The sequence below is a fragment of the Saccopteryx leptura genome, chromosome 6, assembly GCF_036850995.1.
Source record: "Saccopteryx leptura isolate mSacLep1 chromosome 6, mSacLep1_pri_phased_curated, whole genome shotgun sequence".
Taxonomy (NCBI): domain Eukaryota; kingdom Metazoa; phylum Chordata; class Mammalia; order Chiroptera; family Emballonuridae; genus Saccopteryx; species Saccopteryx leptura.
In genome coordinates, this window is record NC_089508.1 from 89,136,364 (window position 1) to 89,155,244 (window position 18,881).

At 41.5% G+C, this 18,881-nt stretch overlaps 2 protein-coding genes across 2 annotated transcripts in view; one reads left to right on the top strand and one right to left on the bottom strand.

Annotated features, from left to right (window-relative positions):
• Window positions 1–18,881, top strand: part of RNASE6 (ribonuclease A family member 6) — a 476,573-nt gene that overhangs the window by 28,085 nt on the left and 429,607 nt on the right. The gene's annotated exons all lie outside the window — the stretch shown is intronic.
• TTC5 (tetratricopeptide repeat domain 5) lies at window positions 145–17,666 on the bottom strand. Its single transcript, XM_066343145.1, has 10 exons — window positions 17,570–17,666; window positions 13,216–13,348; window positions 12,050–12,261; window positions 11,509–11,659; window positions 10,220–10,311; window positions 7,029–7,085; window positions 5,950–6,096; window positions 5,561–5,775; window positions 4,114–4,258; window positions 145–724 (listed from the first exon to the last, which is right to left on the bottom strand). Exons 1-10 carry the CDS (start codon window positions 17,615–17,617, stop codon window positions 605–607), a joined length of 1,320 nt encoding a protein of 439 aa, XP_066199242.1. The 5' UTR covers window positions 17,618–17,666; the 3' UTR covers window positions 145–604.

An 18,881-nucleotide genomic window follows, 5' to 3' on the forward strand; every position in this document is an offset into this window, starting at 1 on the left:
AAGAGAAATAAACTATTTTGTATAACGGGGGAAAAGGTAGTGGGTATTTTTCTAATGGATTGAAGTGATCCTAAAAACCAAGAATCCAAGCCTAAAGAGAATAAAGCAAGCCAAACAACACAGTATTATTTTTTTCCAAACATATTTAATTCTGTTCCAGCCCCCAAAAAGGGAATAAACCTAAATTTTTTAAAATAAAATAAAAATTACTAAACACAAAGCCATTATAAAGTTAAGCCCCCTCCCTTAGCAATAAATACTGAAAGAATATATACACGAGGCTCAGGAAGGAGGCAAGAGGAACCTTGGCGACTCAGTCCCATTGCAAGATCCCAACACTTCTACCAATTCCAAGCTCTTTGCTGAAAAAATAGAAGAGCAATGAAAGACACAAGAGCGTGTGGCCCCAGAGAACCAGAACAAATAAACAGGAGGGAAAGAAAGGATACAAAGTGTCTTAAAGGGCAGGGGAAGGAAAAGTTGTCATCTAAAACATCCCCCCATTCCACTTGAGTCACTGGATGCGGCTGGTCCCGCTGACGATGGCCCTTGGACGTATTGCGGGCCTCCAGCTCCTCTTTAGCATGCAGGTTTCAGTAAGGTGTCATTCACACTGCGGCCGTGATGCCACAATGGCAGCAGCCTGGCTGCTGGAGCCCTGGGGCTTCCCATTCACCACTAGCAAGAGGGGAGTCTCTACACGAACACTGGAGAAGGAATAGTCCTAGAAAAGACAAACATACAGAGGTCTGTTATAGATACTGAAATGGAACAAACTCCAACATGGGGGGACACCACACCTGTGACTTTCTCCTCCTCTCTCCCCACTCAGTATATAAGCCTCTTACCTCCAACTCACATTCAACAAAGCTGAGCTATCAAAGAGGATATAATTTTCCCAAAGTTGTCAATATTTAGAAGGAAAATCTGGGGCAGGCAGGGTGCCAGTAGTGTCACAACAATGAGACAATTCTGATTCAAAAAAGAGGTTTCTGGCACTAATAAAAGGGTACCCATGGCGCTCCCGGAAACTGCCCTCCCACAGTGTTTGTTGACAACTGTAACTAGGCACATATAGCGGCCAGCCAGGTGGAAATTCTGTGAAACTCTTAGTCCAGAATTTGTAAGGCCATAAATTAACCTGCCAGATAGAAATTAAAGTTATTTCTCCCTTTACATCAAGAGGCAGAAACAGAATGTGTGGATCAGACATTCTCCTAATGACAGAAAAGAGCATCTCATTTCATCAGTTCAAATGTACTTTTAGTTGTTAAACATGTTTTTAAAAGATCTTCATCTAAAAAAATATTGTTTCACTGGCAGAGTGAAGGAGCCTCTTTTAAATCAAAGTAAAGAGGTAAATTAAAGTGTTCTCATAAATTCAACTTTTTTCAATATCCTAACAGTAACCAAAAAAAAAAAAAAATGGCAACTTACAAAAGGAATATAGTCACTAAACATATAATAAAATGTTCAACCTCTCCAATAATCAAGAAACCAAAGTCAAACAATAGTGATGCCGTATTTTTCACATAAGATCAGCAAATAATTTTTCAAAGGTTTCTAAACTAAGTTGAAAAGAAACTACAGGGAAACAATTGCACCCACTTTTGGTAATATCTGGTACAACCTTCTGCAACATTATCTGGCAATGTGTATCAAAAACTCTTAGAATTCTGCATACCCTTTAGAGTCAGGATTGTACACTAGAAATTCATTTAAGAGAATAATCATGGACATGGCAGATATAAAAATATTTACTACTTTTATAACAGTAAAAAAATTTTTAAATTATCTAAATCCAGTCAGCAAATTGTTTCTGAAAAGGGATAAATAAGCAAAGACTTCCAACTGTGACACTATAGTGCAAAGCAGCCACAGACAATAGTAAACAAATGAATGTGATCTTGTTTCAAAACAACTTATGAACACTGACATTTGAATTTTCTGTAATTTTCACATACTACAAATGGGCACACAACACAATCAACAGTTCAAATGCTACAGAGATGTTTACCTGAAATCTATGTACTTATTGATCAATGTCACCCCATTAAACTTAATTTCTAAATAAAATAAAATATAGAAGACATTTTTAACTTACAGGCCATACAAAAACAGGCAGTGAGTCAGATATGGTTAATGGGCTATAGTTTGTCCATACCTGATCTAAAGTAGTTACCGTACTTTTCACTCTATAAGATGCACTTTTCTTCCCATAAAAGTGGAAGGGAAAATGCTCATGTGTCTTAAGGAGTGAAAAATACGATATTCTATTAAATGTTTTAACAATATTTAATATTTGGTTCAGAATATTTTTTTTCTTATTTTCCTCCTTAAAACCCTAGGTGTGTCTTACAGTCAGGCGCATCTTACGGAACAAAAAATACGGTAAATACCTATGCTCAGAGAGATTTTATGAGGACTGAATGAGCCAGGGCAGAAAGTAAAACTTAGTACAGTGTCCAGAAGTCAGTTAAGTCTTCAGGTAATTTTAATTATCATCATCACCTTCTGATACCTCTATGTGTCAATTCAGACAAAAGTTGTAGGATATTTAAAAACAGAAAATGTTGCCTGACCAGGCGGTGGTGCAGTGGATAGAGCGTCGGACTGGGATGCAGAGGACCCAGGTTTGAGACCCTGAGCTCGCCAGCTTGAGTGTGGGCTCATCTGGTTTGAGCAAGAGCCCACCAGCTTGAACCCAAGGTCACTGGCTCTAGCAAGGGGTTACTCAGTCTGCTGAAGGCCCACGGTCAAGGCACATGTGAGAGAGCAATCAATGAACAACTAAGGTGTTGCAAGGCGCAATGAAAGACTGATGATTGATGCTTCTCATCTCTCTCCGTTCCTGTCTGTCTGTCCCTGTCTATCCCTCTCTGACTTATTCTGTCTCTGTAAATAAATAAATAAATAAATAATTTTAAAAACAGAAAATGTTCACAAACATTTGCATATAATATTCTATTCATGATTAAAACTATACATATAAATGTGTGTATATATTTATGAAAAGGAAAAAGACTAGAGAGGTATACGTATCAAACTGTTAATAGTAATAACATCTCAGTGACAATATTTCAGTTCACTTTTTAAAATTTATTTTTATTGAGATAATTGGCTTATAGTATTGTATAAGTTTAGGTATACAACATGTTAATTTGATAATTCATATACAGTAATGTGATTACCACCCTGGTGTTAGCTAACACCTCTACCACATCACATAATTATCAGTTCTATTTTGTGGTGGAAACAATTAGACCTACTCTCTTAGCAACTTTGAAGTTAAAAAGACCATTTTTGTATATAGTCACTCTGCTGTGCATTAGCTCTCCAGGACTTATTTATCTACTATTTGCAAGTTTGTACCTTTAAACAACATCTCCACAATTCCCCTAACCCCCAGAAACCATTCTATTTTCTGCTTTCTACAAGTTCAGCTTTTTTAGATTCCACATATAAATGATATCATGTAGTATTTCCTGTGTGGCGGGGGCAGAAACAGAGAGAGAGAGGGACAGACAGGGACAGGCAGACAGGAAAGGAGAGAGATGAGAAGCATCAATTCTTCGTTGCAGCATCTTATTTATTTGTTCATTGACTGCTTTCTCATATGTGCCTTGATGGGGGGGGGGGGGCTACAGCAGAGCAAGTGATCCCTTGCTCAAGCCCACGACCTTGGGCTCAAGCCAGCAAGCCCATGCTCAAGCTGGTGACCCCACACTCAAGCCAGTGAGCCCATGCTCAAGATGGTGAGCTTTGCTCAAACCAGATGAGCCCGCGCTCAAGCCAGCGACCTTGGGGTTTCAAACCTGGGTCCTCTGCATCCCAGTCCAACACTCTGTCCATGTGCCACCGCCTGGTCAGGCCATGCAGTATTTCTTTATCTGTTTGGTTCATTTTTTCATTCTTTCTGTTTACCAGTAGTTTCCCTTTTTAGTAAAAATTATATTATATATGTGTGTGTGTGTGTGTGTGTGTGTGTGTTTATATACATGCTATCATACACACACACACATAAATGTATTCTTTTACATAATTTTTAAGAGAGATAAACTTGGTCCTACTTTCAGAGCCTATAAATTGAGAAACATACTAGCCATCACTCACCTTTCCTTTGTGCTGAATTCGGTGAAGCCGCAGGGTGGGCTCTGGGATGGCTACAGAGTCCCCAATGAGCACTCCCCAACTCTGCACAATATTATACACCATCACTGCATAGCATGGTCCATCTGAATCTACCAGGCCAAATGTACTGCCAGGTTAAAATACGTTGAGACAGGAGGGGAAAAAATGGTGGGGGAAAAGAAAAGAAACGGTGGTTTTAAAATACCAGTAAAATAAACAAGTGCTTTCTTAGTAACTTATTTAAAAAACCTATGGCAGGGTACCATCAGTCACTACAGACATCTGGGTCATTTGTCTTAGACATGCAATACCTTTAGAGAACACACACAGGACTCTGTTACTTTGCCAAGAAGTAGGACACATGCACACTGAGACCACTGAACAATTATTAATACCAAACTACCTTAAAGGTTGCAGCTGAAATATTATTCCTGGTCTATCAATTTAACTATCACAACCTTCATCAAACTCTAACCATAATTGTTAATTTAGTTTAATTCCACAAACTTTTACTGAATATAGTGTTTCAAGCATTGTGCTTAGAAGACACCAACCCAGCTATGAATGAGCTAACAGTTTAGCAGGAGTCAGACAGTTGCACCGTCGCTTCCAGTACGACTGTGAGAGGTGCCAGAACAACTTTTCCCTTGTGCTGAATTCAGTAAAACCAAAGGCTCGGCAGGAACATCCAGAGGAGAAATGTCTAAATCAAAAAGCAGGAAAGGTTTCCTTGAAAATACTAAATCTTAAAGGAATGAAAAATAGCTGTGTCCAAACAGGAAAACATTCTCAGTGGGGGGACCAGGACGGGGACTAACTGGGAAGGAACACTAGGGAACTTCCTGGAAGTGGTGAGGGATCAAGGAGTGACAGCACTGATAAAACCCTAATATCTCAAGAATTAAACATTTTCTAAATAAATTTATTTTTTACATTTTTCCATTGATTTGAGAGAGAAAGAGAGAAACATCAACTCATTGTTTCACTTAGTTGCTCCATTCAGTTGTGTGCTCATTGACTGCTTTTCCTGTGTGCCCTATGGGCAGCTGAACTCACAACATCTAGTGGTCGGGTCAACACTTTGTCTATTGAGCCACCTGGCCAGGGCCTAAATGAATATTCTTCACTCACTTCTTCTGGTAGACTTTAAGCACCTTCTTTTGAGGCTTTTACATTTCTTTCTTTTTTTTTTTTAACTTCCTACAACACATATAGCAGATGCTCGATAAATATTTGTGGAAAAAACAGTGGTAACCGAATCTACACCACCTAGATGACACCTGTTCATGGGACAGTCACAGAAGGGAAGCAGAACTCACTGATCTGTGATCACTAATTATATCCTCAATTGTCAGAAAAAGTCCAGGAAGTGAGAGGATTAGTTCAAAAAGATTAAAAAAAAAAAAAAGGAGAGGCAAGTGAAACTCACAAGGGGACTTTCTCCTCTGTGGTAAGGCTGAACACCACCTTCCCCAGGATCACAGCACCACTGTTCACACCAGGCCGCAGTGCACTCAGCGGCTTGAGCTCCAGGGTCACCTTCTGCCCAGAGGCCGACTGATAGCGCCCATCACCACAAGGACCTAGATGGGCTGGACGCAAGCTTCCCAGCATGCTCTGCAACTTTTTGGCCTTCACTTTTCCCTGCAAAGGGGAATTGATAAGAAGGTGGGAACCATCATTCCCTTTGAGAGTCTAGTCCTTGCCTCCCACCTACCTACTTTTCTATAGGTCACTACTACCAAAGCCTATTCTAGTCTTATTTTATTGATGTATAGCAGAATTAAAAAGTAGGGTCCAGCCTTTAGACATCTTTACCTTGCTCTCAAGGAGGCTGGTTAATCTATTCAGGAATTCCAGGAGTTGTTGCTCTCGCTGACAGGGCTCTGGCCAGGCAGGGTCCAGGGCTGCAGCCCGGGAAAAGCCCTCCAGGGCGTCCGCATAATTCTCTTCATATTTATGTAACTGCACAAAAAGTAACCAAAAACCTCCCAGTTAGTTATATTTAACACCAACTATGCCAGGGGAGTAATGGCACAGCGGGTTAGAAATCCTGAGAAACGGGCTGTCCTCCTCCCCAGTTGTCTTCCTGTCCTACAGTGAACACTCTGAAGAGATGGTAACACCTTAACATCCTTCTTCCTGGCCATGGTGGTCACAAACCCAAAGATGGAATAATTTCAAGGAAGCTAATTTCCAAACCCTAAACTAGTTAAGTTGCATATATTGGGTCATTCTATTATTATATTTATAATAAGCATTTCAGAAGAGTCTTCTAGCCCTGGCTGGTTGGCTCAGCAGTAGAGCGTTGGCCTGGCGTATGGAAGTCCCGGGTTTGATTCCCGGTCAAGACACACAGGAGAAGCACACATCTGCTTCTCCATCCCTCCCCCTCTCCTTTCTCTCTATCTCTCTCTTCCCTTCCCACAGCCAAGGCTCCACTGGAGCCAACTTGGCCAGAGTGCTGAGGAGGCTCCATGGCCTCTGTCTCAGGCACTAGAATGGCTCCAATTGCAGTGGAGCAACGCCCCAGAGGGACCAAGCATCACTACCTAGTGGGCATGTCAGGTGGGTCCCGTTCAGGCGCATGCGGGAGTCTGTCTGTCTTATCTCCCCCAGCCCCCCGCCCCTCACTTTGGAAATATACAAAGAAAAAAAGAAGAGTCTTTTAAACTGTCCCCCTCATTCCCTATGCACCCTCCCACACCCTCAACCCCTTCTCCTTTCCCTCCAGTGACCCCACCAGACCCTAAAGTTCAACTGAGCCAGTTCTTCCTAGATATAATTCTACTTTTTTCTTACAGTCTGTATCTTGTCCCTATGAATACATAGCTATCCTCACAGGATAAGTTCTAAATTTATTTAACTTCAAATGACCACCACTCCACAGGTCTTACTGTTGCCCTGTTCAGATGAAGATCAGGATTGCTGGAAGCTGTCCGGTCAACCTTCTCCTGTAATGAGACAAAAAGATCATCAGTGGATCCTGTCTCAGTCTTAAGGATGGCCATGCCCAACATGTGCTAAACTTCCTCTCCCTGAAAAAATTCAAGTTTCTTCCTTGTCAAAATGTGACCTGTAGCCTGACCTGTGGTGGCGCAGTGGATAAAGCATCGACCTGGAAATGCTGAGGTCACCGGTTCGAAACCCTGGGCTAGCCTGGTCAAGGCACATATGGGAGTTGATGCTTCCTGCTCCTCCCCCCTTCTCTCTCTCTGTCTCTCTCCCTCTCTCTCTCCTTTCTAAAATAAATTAAAAAAAAATAAAACAAACAAACAAAATGTGACCTGTACCCACACTGATACACAGTAATTGTGTGGTACATTACACAGTCCCAAAAACCTCAAGGATGCAAAGGGTTTTGCACAAGCATGAAACTTTAAAATATGATAATAGTTTATCCATGCCATTGTATTAAGAAAGGAAAAATAGCCTGACCTGTGGTGGCGCAGTGGATAAAGCATCAACCTGGGAACACTGAGGTCGCTGGTTCAAAACCCTGTACTTGCCTGGTCAAGGCACATATGGGAGTTGATGCTTCCTGCTCCTCCCCCCTCCTCTCTCTCTCCCTCTCTCTCTCCTCTCTAAAAATAAATAAATAAAAAAATAAAAAAATAAAAAAAAGAAAGGAAAAATATGTGAAAGTATTGTGATAAAAAAAGAAATTTAACGCCTGACCTGTGGTGGCGCAGTGGATGAAGTGTCGACTTGGAATGCTGAGATTGCCAGTTCAAAACCCTGGGCTTGTCGGGTCAAGGCACATAGGAGAAGCAACTACAATGAGTTGATGCTTCCTGTTCCTCCCCCCCCCTCCTCTCTCTAAAATCAATAAATAAAATCTTAAAAAAAAAAAATTTAACAGTGAGATGATGGTATGAACAAGAAAAGCCTAGGAAAGAAATTATGGGAATTTAATGCTTTATTCTGTCCATGAGCCCCGCTCCAGACCCAGGCAGAATCATGTTTGTATGTCCAAGCCCCCTTAAAACACACATTGAAAGTCAACATCTTGCCCTGGCCGGTTGGCTCAGCGGTAGAGCGTCGGCCTAGCGTGCGGAGGACCCGGATTCGATTCCCGGCCAGGGCACACAGGAGAAGCGCCCATTTGCTTCTCCACCCCTCCGCCGCGCTTTCCTCTCTGTCTCTCTCTTCCCCTCCCGCAGCCAAGGCTCCATTGGAGCAAAGATGGCCCAGGCGCTGGGGATGGCTCTGTGGCCTCTACCTCAGGCGTTCGAGTGGCTCTGGTCGCAACATGGCAACGCCCAGGATGGGCAGAGCATCGCCCCCTGGTGGGAAGAGCGTCACCCCCTGGTGGGCGTGCCGGGTGAATCCCGGTCGGGCGCATGCGGGAGTCTGTCTGACTGTCTCTCCCTGTTTCCAGCTTCAGAAAAATGGAAAAAAAGAAAAAGAAAAAAAAAGAAAGTCAACATCTTTTTTTTTATTTTTTATTACGAGGCAGGGAGACAGAGACAGACTCCCACATGCGCCTCCAACTGGGATCGACCCGGCAAGCCCCCTATGGGGGCAATGCTCTGCCCATCTAGGGCCACTGCTCCGTTGCTCAGGCAACAGACCTACTTTAGCACCTGAGGCAGAGGCCATGGAGCCATCCTCAGCGTCCAGCGCCAATTTTGCTCAAACCATTCGAGCCATGGCTGAGGGAGGGGAAGAGAGAGAGGGGGGAGGGGTAGATGGGAGGAAAAGCAGATGGTCACCTCTCCTGTGTGCCCTGACTGGAAATTGAACCCATGACCTCCACAGAACTGGCCAATGCTCTACCACTGAGCCAACCCAACAGGGCCGAAAGTCAAATTCTGATTTTCTAATTTAACTAAAGGGCCAGAAACCACATGACAGTACAGGCAAATGTGCTGTGAAGAAACTACTGATGATGTTTATGGCTACGTTCATTTTATTTTTTTAAACTCTATCCATTACCTGGCACACTGCAAAAGGACTAACAACATGAATTAAAATTATTCAAGTGGCCTGACCTGGGGTGGCACAGCATTGACCTGGAATGCTAAGGTCCCTGGTTCAAAACCCTGGGCTTGCCTGGTCAAGGCACATATGGGAGTTGATGCTTCCTGTTCCCCACCTCCCCCCCACACACACCTCGTCTCGTTCTCTCTCTCATCTCTCTAAAATGAATAAATAAAATCTTAAAAAAATTATTCAAATGGTTGGTTCAAATATGTTTTAAATGCAAGTCTGAGACATTAAGAATTAAAAGCAACTACTCGGCAGAAGCCAAATACAAAATTGTAAAGGAGTACACTATATTATTCTTTAAAATATAAACATTAATCAAATTAAGAAATTAGAGTAAAATATAATTCTTCTACTTAAAAGTTCCCTGGAAAAAAGGACAGTCCCTATTCTGCAGATATGAATATAAGGTAGCTGTATTCTTTATTCCACCAGACGAAGCAAATTAAGTAATGGTAAATTCAAAAGTAATTCTGCATCAAGAGAAACAAGAAAACAAATGAAGAAAGATGAATATAAGGCCTAAATAAAGTGCTCAGGAGGCCAATGTGAACCTTTTACTATCGAGTAACTGGGCACTCAGGAACCCCCATGCAAGTGGCTAGGATGTAAAAATGGCCTGAAAGCCAAAGCAAAGCATTCGCTCCGGTGAAATAATTCCTAGGAAGTGATGCAGAATGGGTTATATGCTGTTTTCTATTTCAGCCTATGAGAAATTCAGAGCCATGGTATATAATGGTTAATCTGGGAATAGCGTTTAATCTATACCAAGTATTAGTTTTCATTTTTCTTAAAATATACACACAAATAAGTATATCTTAATATAGAATTTATTCTCATCTAAAAAGATGAATAAAAAATCTAGACAGCCCAAGGAGCTATTTAGCACTGAGGTCCCACACTGCGAGTGTTTGCTGATACTGAAGTGATAAGAAGAAACAAGTTACTTCTAGAGACATGGCTTTGCAAAAGCACATACACTGGATGCCAGCAAACACTGGCCATCCTGCTTGCTAAAGAGCCACAAGGAAGACTGAACGACACCCTTGCTTCCGTTGCTGCCTCTATGCATCTGGCTAGGATGACCATAAATACTTACGGCTTGGGCATAGGCACTGAGGGCTTGCTGAGAGATCTTAGGGTTCTGGCCAGTATTGAAGTAAAGAGAAAGGTACGCATTTCCCAGAATATCTGAAAGATAAATACAGGGTTTACATTGTGCATGTAAGGATTCTGGAGGTTGCCACTCATCCTAGTAAGTAAAAAGCTGAAGAGACTTTTACTTCACAACTCTTCTTGGATCCATTACAGAGGGAACACCACTGGGCAGACCACTGTCCCAAATGGAGAGACGGGTGCATACAGGGAGTTACGGCTATTGGAACAGAAACTCACAAGCTGCCATGGGGAACAAAGCTGGGGTAGGAAAACCTGAACTGTAGTTGATAATAATAATTTATTGGAGACTCAGCATGGACAAGTCAGGGAGTTAAAAATACAGAGGTCCCAGTTATAACGAGGCCCCCACAATGTTGTGAGATCAACCTCCAGGAGCTCAACCAGATTCCCACAGCAAATATCAGAGAAAATAAATCTCTGGTGCTTCCAGCAGAGGGAGTGGAAAAAGGAACATTCTGAATTATGCTAGGCAGTGAGTGTTTTTCAACCGCCAGTCCGCAAACAAACGCCTGTCCACTAAAATTTCATACCGGTGTACGAAAGAGTTAACCACCTTGATGTCATATGAAGAATATAGAGTCGGGGTGCAACTAGCACGGAATTTCTGGTGGACCGGAACCAATCTGCGAACCAATGCTGAAAACCACTGTGCTAGAGCACTCTGTTCTTAACAAAAGTGAACGAGGTCTGCACTCGGGAAAAACTAGTTAACCAGAACCTAGCTGACCTGAAGAAGGGAACTCCCAACTCCACCCCACTCCAGCCATCCTGTCCTATCTAAGGGAAGAGAAGAAACTGATGCAGTGATGGATCATTTCAGAGCCCAAGTTCAAGATATGACCTGTTTTGGTCCCCCTGAAAAACCTACTGGAAGGCCTGATGCAAACTAGTGACAACACTGTATTTAGTATACCCCCCATTCCACTGGGCTAGAAGCAGACAGGGACCTGAAGAGAAAGCTGAACAGACTACGCAAGAGCCCTGCCTTGCTTGTGTGGAAACAGAAGCCTCCTTTCATAAGTGAAAAACCCAGGAGTTCCTAAAATAGTGGTTCAACATAACACCTCACAGGCTTCTTCAAAACACAGATGTCCTGGCTTCACAGTTAGAGGCGGACTCAACAAGTAGGCTCCAGATGATTATGGTGGGCAACTATGGTTGAGAACCACTGCTCTAGAAAGTAGCTGGGGATCTTTTGAGAGCACTCACACCAGGAGCGGCCATCATGGACATCCATCTGCACAGCCAATTTAGCCTGCCGGACACTGTCCATGACATGACGAGAATGCACATCCCCAGAGTCAGTCCGCAGCTGGCGAAGCACCATTGACAGGTTTTGAAGAGAGACTTTGTTCTTGCACTGCAAAGGGAGAAGGCGTATACTCAACCTTCCTAATTCTAGCTCCCCTTTCCAGATCTATTCTGTCCCCATCTTCTTCTAAATCTAATTTGTCATCTTAATTCTTACTGCCATGTATACCTTAGACTCACATCTACAAAGATCAACTTGGTTGCTAACTTTTCTTTACTGTTCATCTACCCCTGAACCTGATCCCATCATCATCTTCCGTTCTCAGTCCCCTGTCCCTGTTCCTCATCCAGGTCTGTTCCCCCACCCATCCTCCCTTCTGATTCTTCTCCTAGTTCCAATACAGTTCTGTTCTGGTATTCATATCCGACGGAAATTCACAGAACCAAAGCATCCCATCTTTCCCATCTGTGTTTTCTGAGGGGACAGTGGTCAGCTCACATGGGTGAGGGCTCCTGAGAAGCAGGTGTGGGCAGCTGCAACATCTCCTTTCTTCCAGTACACCTCCCCCAGCTGGTTCCAGGCTTCCACCAGCTTGGGCTCCAGCTTTACAGCCTTTGACAAAAGCTCCTCAGCCTTAGGGCTATAATCAGGAGTCACATTCAGAGCCTTCCCAGTTAGCATCAGAACCTGTGCCTTGCCCTGGACAGAACCTAGGAGAAAAGAGGAAAAGATACATGCAGGAAAGTGGAAAAACCCAAACAGTCTTCCAGATAAGATCAGGACACTATCTCTCAAGGAATAACCCTTGTCAGCTCTAGATATAAAATATTTGAGGAAAATCTTTTTGAACAAACCACTTATTGAAAGCCTACCACAGGCAGAGAACCATATTATTATGTAATGTAATGGGGTAACAAAGAAAGCATTATCCGTACCTTTGATTGGCTTACAATCTAGAAGAGAGGACAAAGCATATCAATGGAAAATTAAAACAATGAAAAGGAGCATATACGGACAATGAGTGGATCTTAAAGGGTGAATAGAAAAAAACCCCACAAGACCGTCTAGGTAAGGAAATGATGTAAACAGACAGGAGCAGAACACATGTGGCACGTTTGTGAGAGAATGAATGCATGATCCCAATGAATGAAACAAAAACTTCCTCTATGAGTATGCAGTCAGAGAGAAGTATAAAAACAGAGAGTCCAAAAGTGGAGCCTGTAATACCAGATTACGGGGTTTAGGCTTCAACCACTCAAGAGTAGCAATCTTTGAAGATTCTTGAGCGAAGAGGCAGACAAAAGGATACGATTAATTGCATGAAGTAATGATTCAGAAAGATAATGGCCACAGTCATTAAATAAGTTGATTTGGAAGAAAAAGATATTAGAGACAGAAAATTCAGTTAAGAAGATCACTGTAATAGTTCAAGCAACAAGTATGGTCTTTTATTTCATGGCATTTGTTATAACTGAACTTGAGGAAAATTAGTTCGGAGTACTGAAAAGTTGTCATCCTGAAAAAGGACCCTTAGAAGAAATACTCTGTTGTAGCATGCTGTAGCAGCCACAAATACAGTAGGATACAAAGAATATACAGAGCAAGGAAAGCTCTATCACGTGTCAGTGATGGCAGGAGTTTGCATGCTCTTTTGGAACTCATACCCACTACTTCCTTCATCTGCTGCAGGGTCTTCTCCATCTCCTCCTGCACATCCTGTTGCTTCCTCCCAGCATCCTCAATACTATGTGTCTCGAAATAGCACTCTCGAAATGAATAGAGTTGATCCACCAATTCCTAGAAATTGTAAGGATGATATCATTAAGTGGAGAGAACACCAGAAAAGAAAAGTTGACAATGACTAGCCACACCTACGCTTTGCCTAGAAATACTGATTCTCTATCTCACCTAGGAATAATACGAGAGGCAGACAGCCAGGCCTATCAAAATGCCACAGATTGTAAGAAACGCCTAGTGTCCCAGGTCCACTCTCATGTTGTCCTGTGCCAGTCTCTGTACCATGACAGTGCTCTCTCTCCCAGCAGGGTTTCCCATATGACTAAGCATGTCACATACCACAGTCAAAAGGGGAGAAACACTTTGCAACTTGAGACAAAACAAAAGTTACTATGATAATCTTATCTGGTACTGGTTCCCAAAGTATAAAACTTTGAAATTTACCCTTAAAACTGGACTTCTAACAAACACATTCTTATCCCTGATATTTTCTATGTTAGTATCTGAAAATCCATAACCTCTATGAACTTGATAAACATGTGAGAGTAGTTGTTTTCCAATGACAAACAGACCAATTTAAGCTTGAGAACCCTGGTATGTTTGCAGGCTTTGGTTTTGTTAAATACTTGTGTTTTTCATTTGTTTAGTTTTGTTTTTGTCAAATCACCTTTGGCTCTCTTGCATTCTAAATAATGTTCTCTCCAGAAATACATAATACCATTCCATCAAGTCTTAACTAAGTAGTTAGTTAAGCACATCCTAAATCCATCTACCTGTTTCCATCCTAATGTGACCATCCTGGACTAAATCAGCAACATTACATGGCTGGACTATTGCAGTAACTTATCTGGTCATCTTGCTTCTGCTCTCTCCCATTCTCCTCACTGTAGTGAATAATATCACAAAAATGTACAGCACATCACACACTTACAGATAGTTGCCCATTGTAGATAGAATAAAATCTAACTCCCACCACAGACTGGAAGATTGACCTGACCTTCCACTACTCACCCTGCCACAAGCTTCACTCTTACCACTCTCCCTCCTACAAAACTCAAGACACACTAGCTTTTATTCATGTCCTCAAATTCACCAAGTTCAATCCCGTTTTGGGGTCTTTACACATGCTGCTCACTCTGCCTGAACACTCCTTCCCTAGATCTTTGCAGGGTTCATTTGCTATCTTCATTTAGATCTCAGTTCAAATACCAGTATCTCAGAGAGGCTCTCCCTGTCCACCCAAACTAAATGACCCCTTCTTCTTCTATCCACCATTAAATCATACTCTTATGTTCCTTCATAGTGCTTATCATTTGAAATTATGTGGCCAATTTACTATCTGTTGTCACCACCATTGTAATGAAAACTCCATGGTGGGAGAGGCTTAATGTGTTTAGTTTAGAGCCATTCCTGAGCACTGCAGAAGGGCTTAGGATGTGACAGGCTTTCACTAAATATGTTAATTGAGAGAATTAATAAACCATCCCTGTCACTAACAAATACTTATATCCTTTACTTAAAATCCTACCCAGAACAAAGAGAGTAGACTCCAGCAGTCCTTTTCAAATTTTACTGTGTGCATTATTTTTAGGACCTGGCCTGTGTATTCTGATTTTGGTTATTTTAGCAAAACTCAAAATTCTGCATTTTAACAAGCACTCTAGATCAGTGGTCCTCAACCCCTGGACAGCGGACTGGTACCGGTCTGTGGGCTATTTGGTACCGGTCCACAGAGAAAGAATAAATAACTTACATTTCCATTTTATTTATATTTAAGTCTGAAGAATGTTTTATTTTTTAAAAATGACCAGATTCCTTCTGTTACATCCATCTAAGACTCACTCTTGACGCTTGTCTCAATCACATGATACATTTATCCGTCCCACCCTAAAGGCCAGTCCGTGAAAATATTTTCTGACTTTAAACCAGTATGTGGCCCAAAAAAGGTTGGGGACCACTGCTCTAGATGACTGTAATAAAAACAGTACGTAAAAAGCACTTTGAGAAATACACTTAATTAGACTCCTGAACCAAGATGTCTAAAAGAGCCTACCAGGTGGTGGCGCAGTGGATAGAGCGTCGGACTGGGATGCCGAGGACCCACGTTCGAGACCCCGAGGTCGTCAGCTTGAGTGAGGGCTCATCTGGTGTGAGCAAAAGCTCACCAGCTAGAACCCAAGGTCGCTGGCTCGAGCAAGGGGTTACTCAGTCTGCTGAAGGCTCGCGGTCAAGGCACATATGAGAAAGCAATCAATGAACAGCTGAGGTGTCGCAATGTGCAACGAAAAATTGATCATTGATGCTTCTCATCTCTCTGTTCCTGTCTGTCTGTCCCTGTCTATCCCTCTCTCTGACTCACTCTGTCTCTGTAAAAAAATATATATATATATAAGAATGAAATCAAAGCATGCCACCATTCCCATGGATAGCGACATCACTATCCTTTTCCTCTCCTCTATTCCATTCCCCTGTTCCATTCCTGCACCTTCCCTACTCATTCCAAGATACCTAAGCATCCTTTCCTAGATGCCTACTGCATCTACCAAAAATGAGCCCAGGAAAAGACCATTCTCAGCAAAAATCATAATCAATATCCTTTTTCCCTACAAACAGCATGACTGCAAATTAGTAATTTTAGAGAGGGTCTTATTGTTTATTTTTAGTTTTTAAAGTAAACGTGCAAGACATTGTTTGGTTTTGGTGTTTTGCTGGGGTGAGATTTTTAATAATCTTTTTTCTCATGGAGATATATATATTGTATCTCCATGACATATATATATATATGTATTACATATAGTATTACATATATTACATATAATATTATATAATATATATCTATATATATAAATATAATATATATATAGAGAGAGATAATGTTGTTAAATTTAAATACATACATGTATAAAATACAAAATAAAAAATTCCTTGTCCCAGGCTGGTTGGCTCAGCGGTAGAGCATTGGCCAGGCATGTGGAAGTCCCGGGTTCGATTCCTAGTCAGGGCACACAGGGTAAGCAACCATTTGCTTCTCTACCCCTCTCCCCCTTCTCTCTCCCTCTCTCTCTCTCTTTCTTCTTCCACAGCCATGGCTCAAATGGGTCGAGCAAGGTGAGGATGGTTCCATGGCCTTGCCTCAGGTGCTAAAATAGCTCGGTAGCAGAGCAGCAGCCCAGATAGGCAGAGCATCACCTGGTAGGGGGCACATACGGAAGTCTGTCTCTGCATCCCCCCTCTCACTTAATTTAAAATCCTTTTAAAAATAAAAATTGCTCATCACCCCCCAACAACCTCTGAAATAACCACTATTTGGTATATATATTTCAGGTTTTCATATATATATGTACGTGTGTATGGTGTATTTATACACCATACACACGTACATATACACATTAACAAAATTTGTTTCCTCCAGTCACTCTAGGAAATAGTTAATCCAAATCTACTGGAAATGAAATAAAATTCACACTCTAAAAAGTGTTATTTTAATCTGCTCAAAAAAACCAAAATCTCACCAATATTCAAACTTTTGCATTAGAAGCCTTTAAGCAAGTTTCAAGCCTGTCACAGGTCTAATGTTTAAATTCCAGGCTGTCTTAGAACACAAAGAACTGAGTGTCTGAGATTTAGGAAAAATCTTAGGTCATTAAACGAAAGTTAAAGAGCCAAGCCTAAGAGTTAGCTCCTACCTACCGAGTACAAAAGATTAGTCCTAATCAAAACTGCAGCTATCTGTGGGACTGAGTGGAGTCTATCCAATCTGCATCAGACCCCAAACTGGATTGTGCAGTGTGGGGTGGAAAAACATGTTAAGTCCTAAAGGGAAAACCAGGATTCATGTGGAGCAAATCATTACTGAGACTGTTGCCAGTTTCAAAGCAAGGAAGAAACGACCTTTATGGGGATCAAAACAACATGTAGTAACAGCTCTTCAAGATCTGCCATAAACATGTGTATACTATTCGTTATGGATGAATTGAGGGGTGAAAGAAACTTCATAACAATGTGCATTAATAAAGTTAGGAGCAACAAATCCTCTTCCATAGAAGGCTGAAATTAAGTCAGGTCAGCAGCAGGAGGGCTCAACACACAGGGGTTGCGCCTCTCCCACGCCGGAAGGCTCCCTGGCAAGCTTCGGCTGCACCTTCCGAAGTTGTTATAGTAACCACACGGACACCTGCAGGGTAGAACAGGCACCAAGGAATTCGCAGATACGCATAAACTGGGCCCCCTGCTTCTTCCCGATAACAAAAGCACATTACGGGCTTTAACCAGTGACCTCACCTGCAATTTCTCCAAGATCTGTTGGACTTCTTCTTCTTCATCAGCCATCGTTTTCCGGCCACTCGCTCGGCTACTCCGCCCTCAACTGCATAACCCGAGAGACTCAGAGCTACTATCCTTATCATGGAACCACAGCGACATCTAGGGTACTGGAGGCTTACCTGAACTTAAGTGGAGGAGCTGATTTTTCAAGGAAGGGTATACAGCTCCAGACCAACTTAACCCAATGCCTAAAGATCAAAAAAGAGGCTCTATAATCACTTTTGAGTTCACAAATTTGCTATTTACCAAATCCTGCACATAAAGTGTTCTCAGATCAATTGCATGTATATTTTTGTCTCATATTTTCTTACTTATTTATTATGCCAAGATTATAACACCCAAATAAAAGGATGCCTGTGTTACAAGTTTAAAATTTGAAGGAAATGTAGTACAACTGTAAAGGAACTTGTCTGAATATTTTCCAAACTTTACTGTTATTGTTTATATATGAGGAATTTTATCATTTTGAACACACCATCCTAATAAATCTACTACATTTAGGATGGTATTATAAAAGCCATAACTAACACACTAATAGTATATTATACATTAATAATGCTTATTGACAGACTATATATATCCAGGATACATAAGAAACAATGAATGTTTCCAGAGAGAAACTGAGATGTGTTGGGGGGCAAAGAAAATTTTCACTGTGTACATTTTTTTAATCTTTTATCATGTACATGTATTAGCTACTCAAAAAGAAGCATCCTTGTAAATTTTTAAAAATCACTTCCACGTACACTGTTTTTGAAAGAGACACAAGACACTGGCAGCAGTAACTATTTCCAGAAAGGGGAATTGAGTGGCTGGAAGACAGGTGCCCTTTCTGTTCCTTTAGAATTTGTACCAAGTGAATATATATTAAACTTTTCAATAATAAGTAACTTTTTAAAAAGCAGCATGTAATCATCTAATAAAGTTTCTCTTTACTTTTTAGCTTTAATTACAGCTTACTTGTACTCCAGACTGCCTCTGTGACCTTAAAGGAAGAAATAAAAGTTCAAGGCAGAAATCATGACTATACATAAAATTATTTCCTCAAACTATTTTCCAGAGCTGAAGTCTTCAGTCTGGCCTGGATAGGAAAAGTAGGCTTTAGAGCCAAAGGGGAGCTGATTTATAGATGCAAGTCCCGTCTCTGGCCCCTAATTGGTCTGTCCTCATGCAAATAACAATTCCAAATCCTTGCTGTTTGATTGGTCCAAAAGGCACTGTCCTGATTGGTCAGAATGGAGCCACTCTGATTAGTCAGTAAAGAAGTTTA

Bases quoted from the DNA above. Each gene is read 5' to 3' on its own strand.
- TTC5 (XM_066343145.1), bottom strand. From the start codon at position 17,617: ATGGCTGATGAAGAAGAAGAAGTCCAACAGATCTTGGAGAAATTGCAG. The intron at 13,349-17,569 runs GTGAGGTCACTG...TACAATTTCTAG, and splicing joins AGATCTTGGAGAAATTGCAG to GAATTGGTGGATCAACTCTA. The intron at 7,086-10,219 runs GTAAGTATTTAT...GTCTCATTACAG, and splicing joins TCAGTGCCTATGCCCAAGCC to GAGAAGGTTGACCGGACAGC.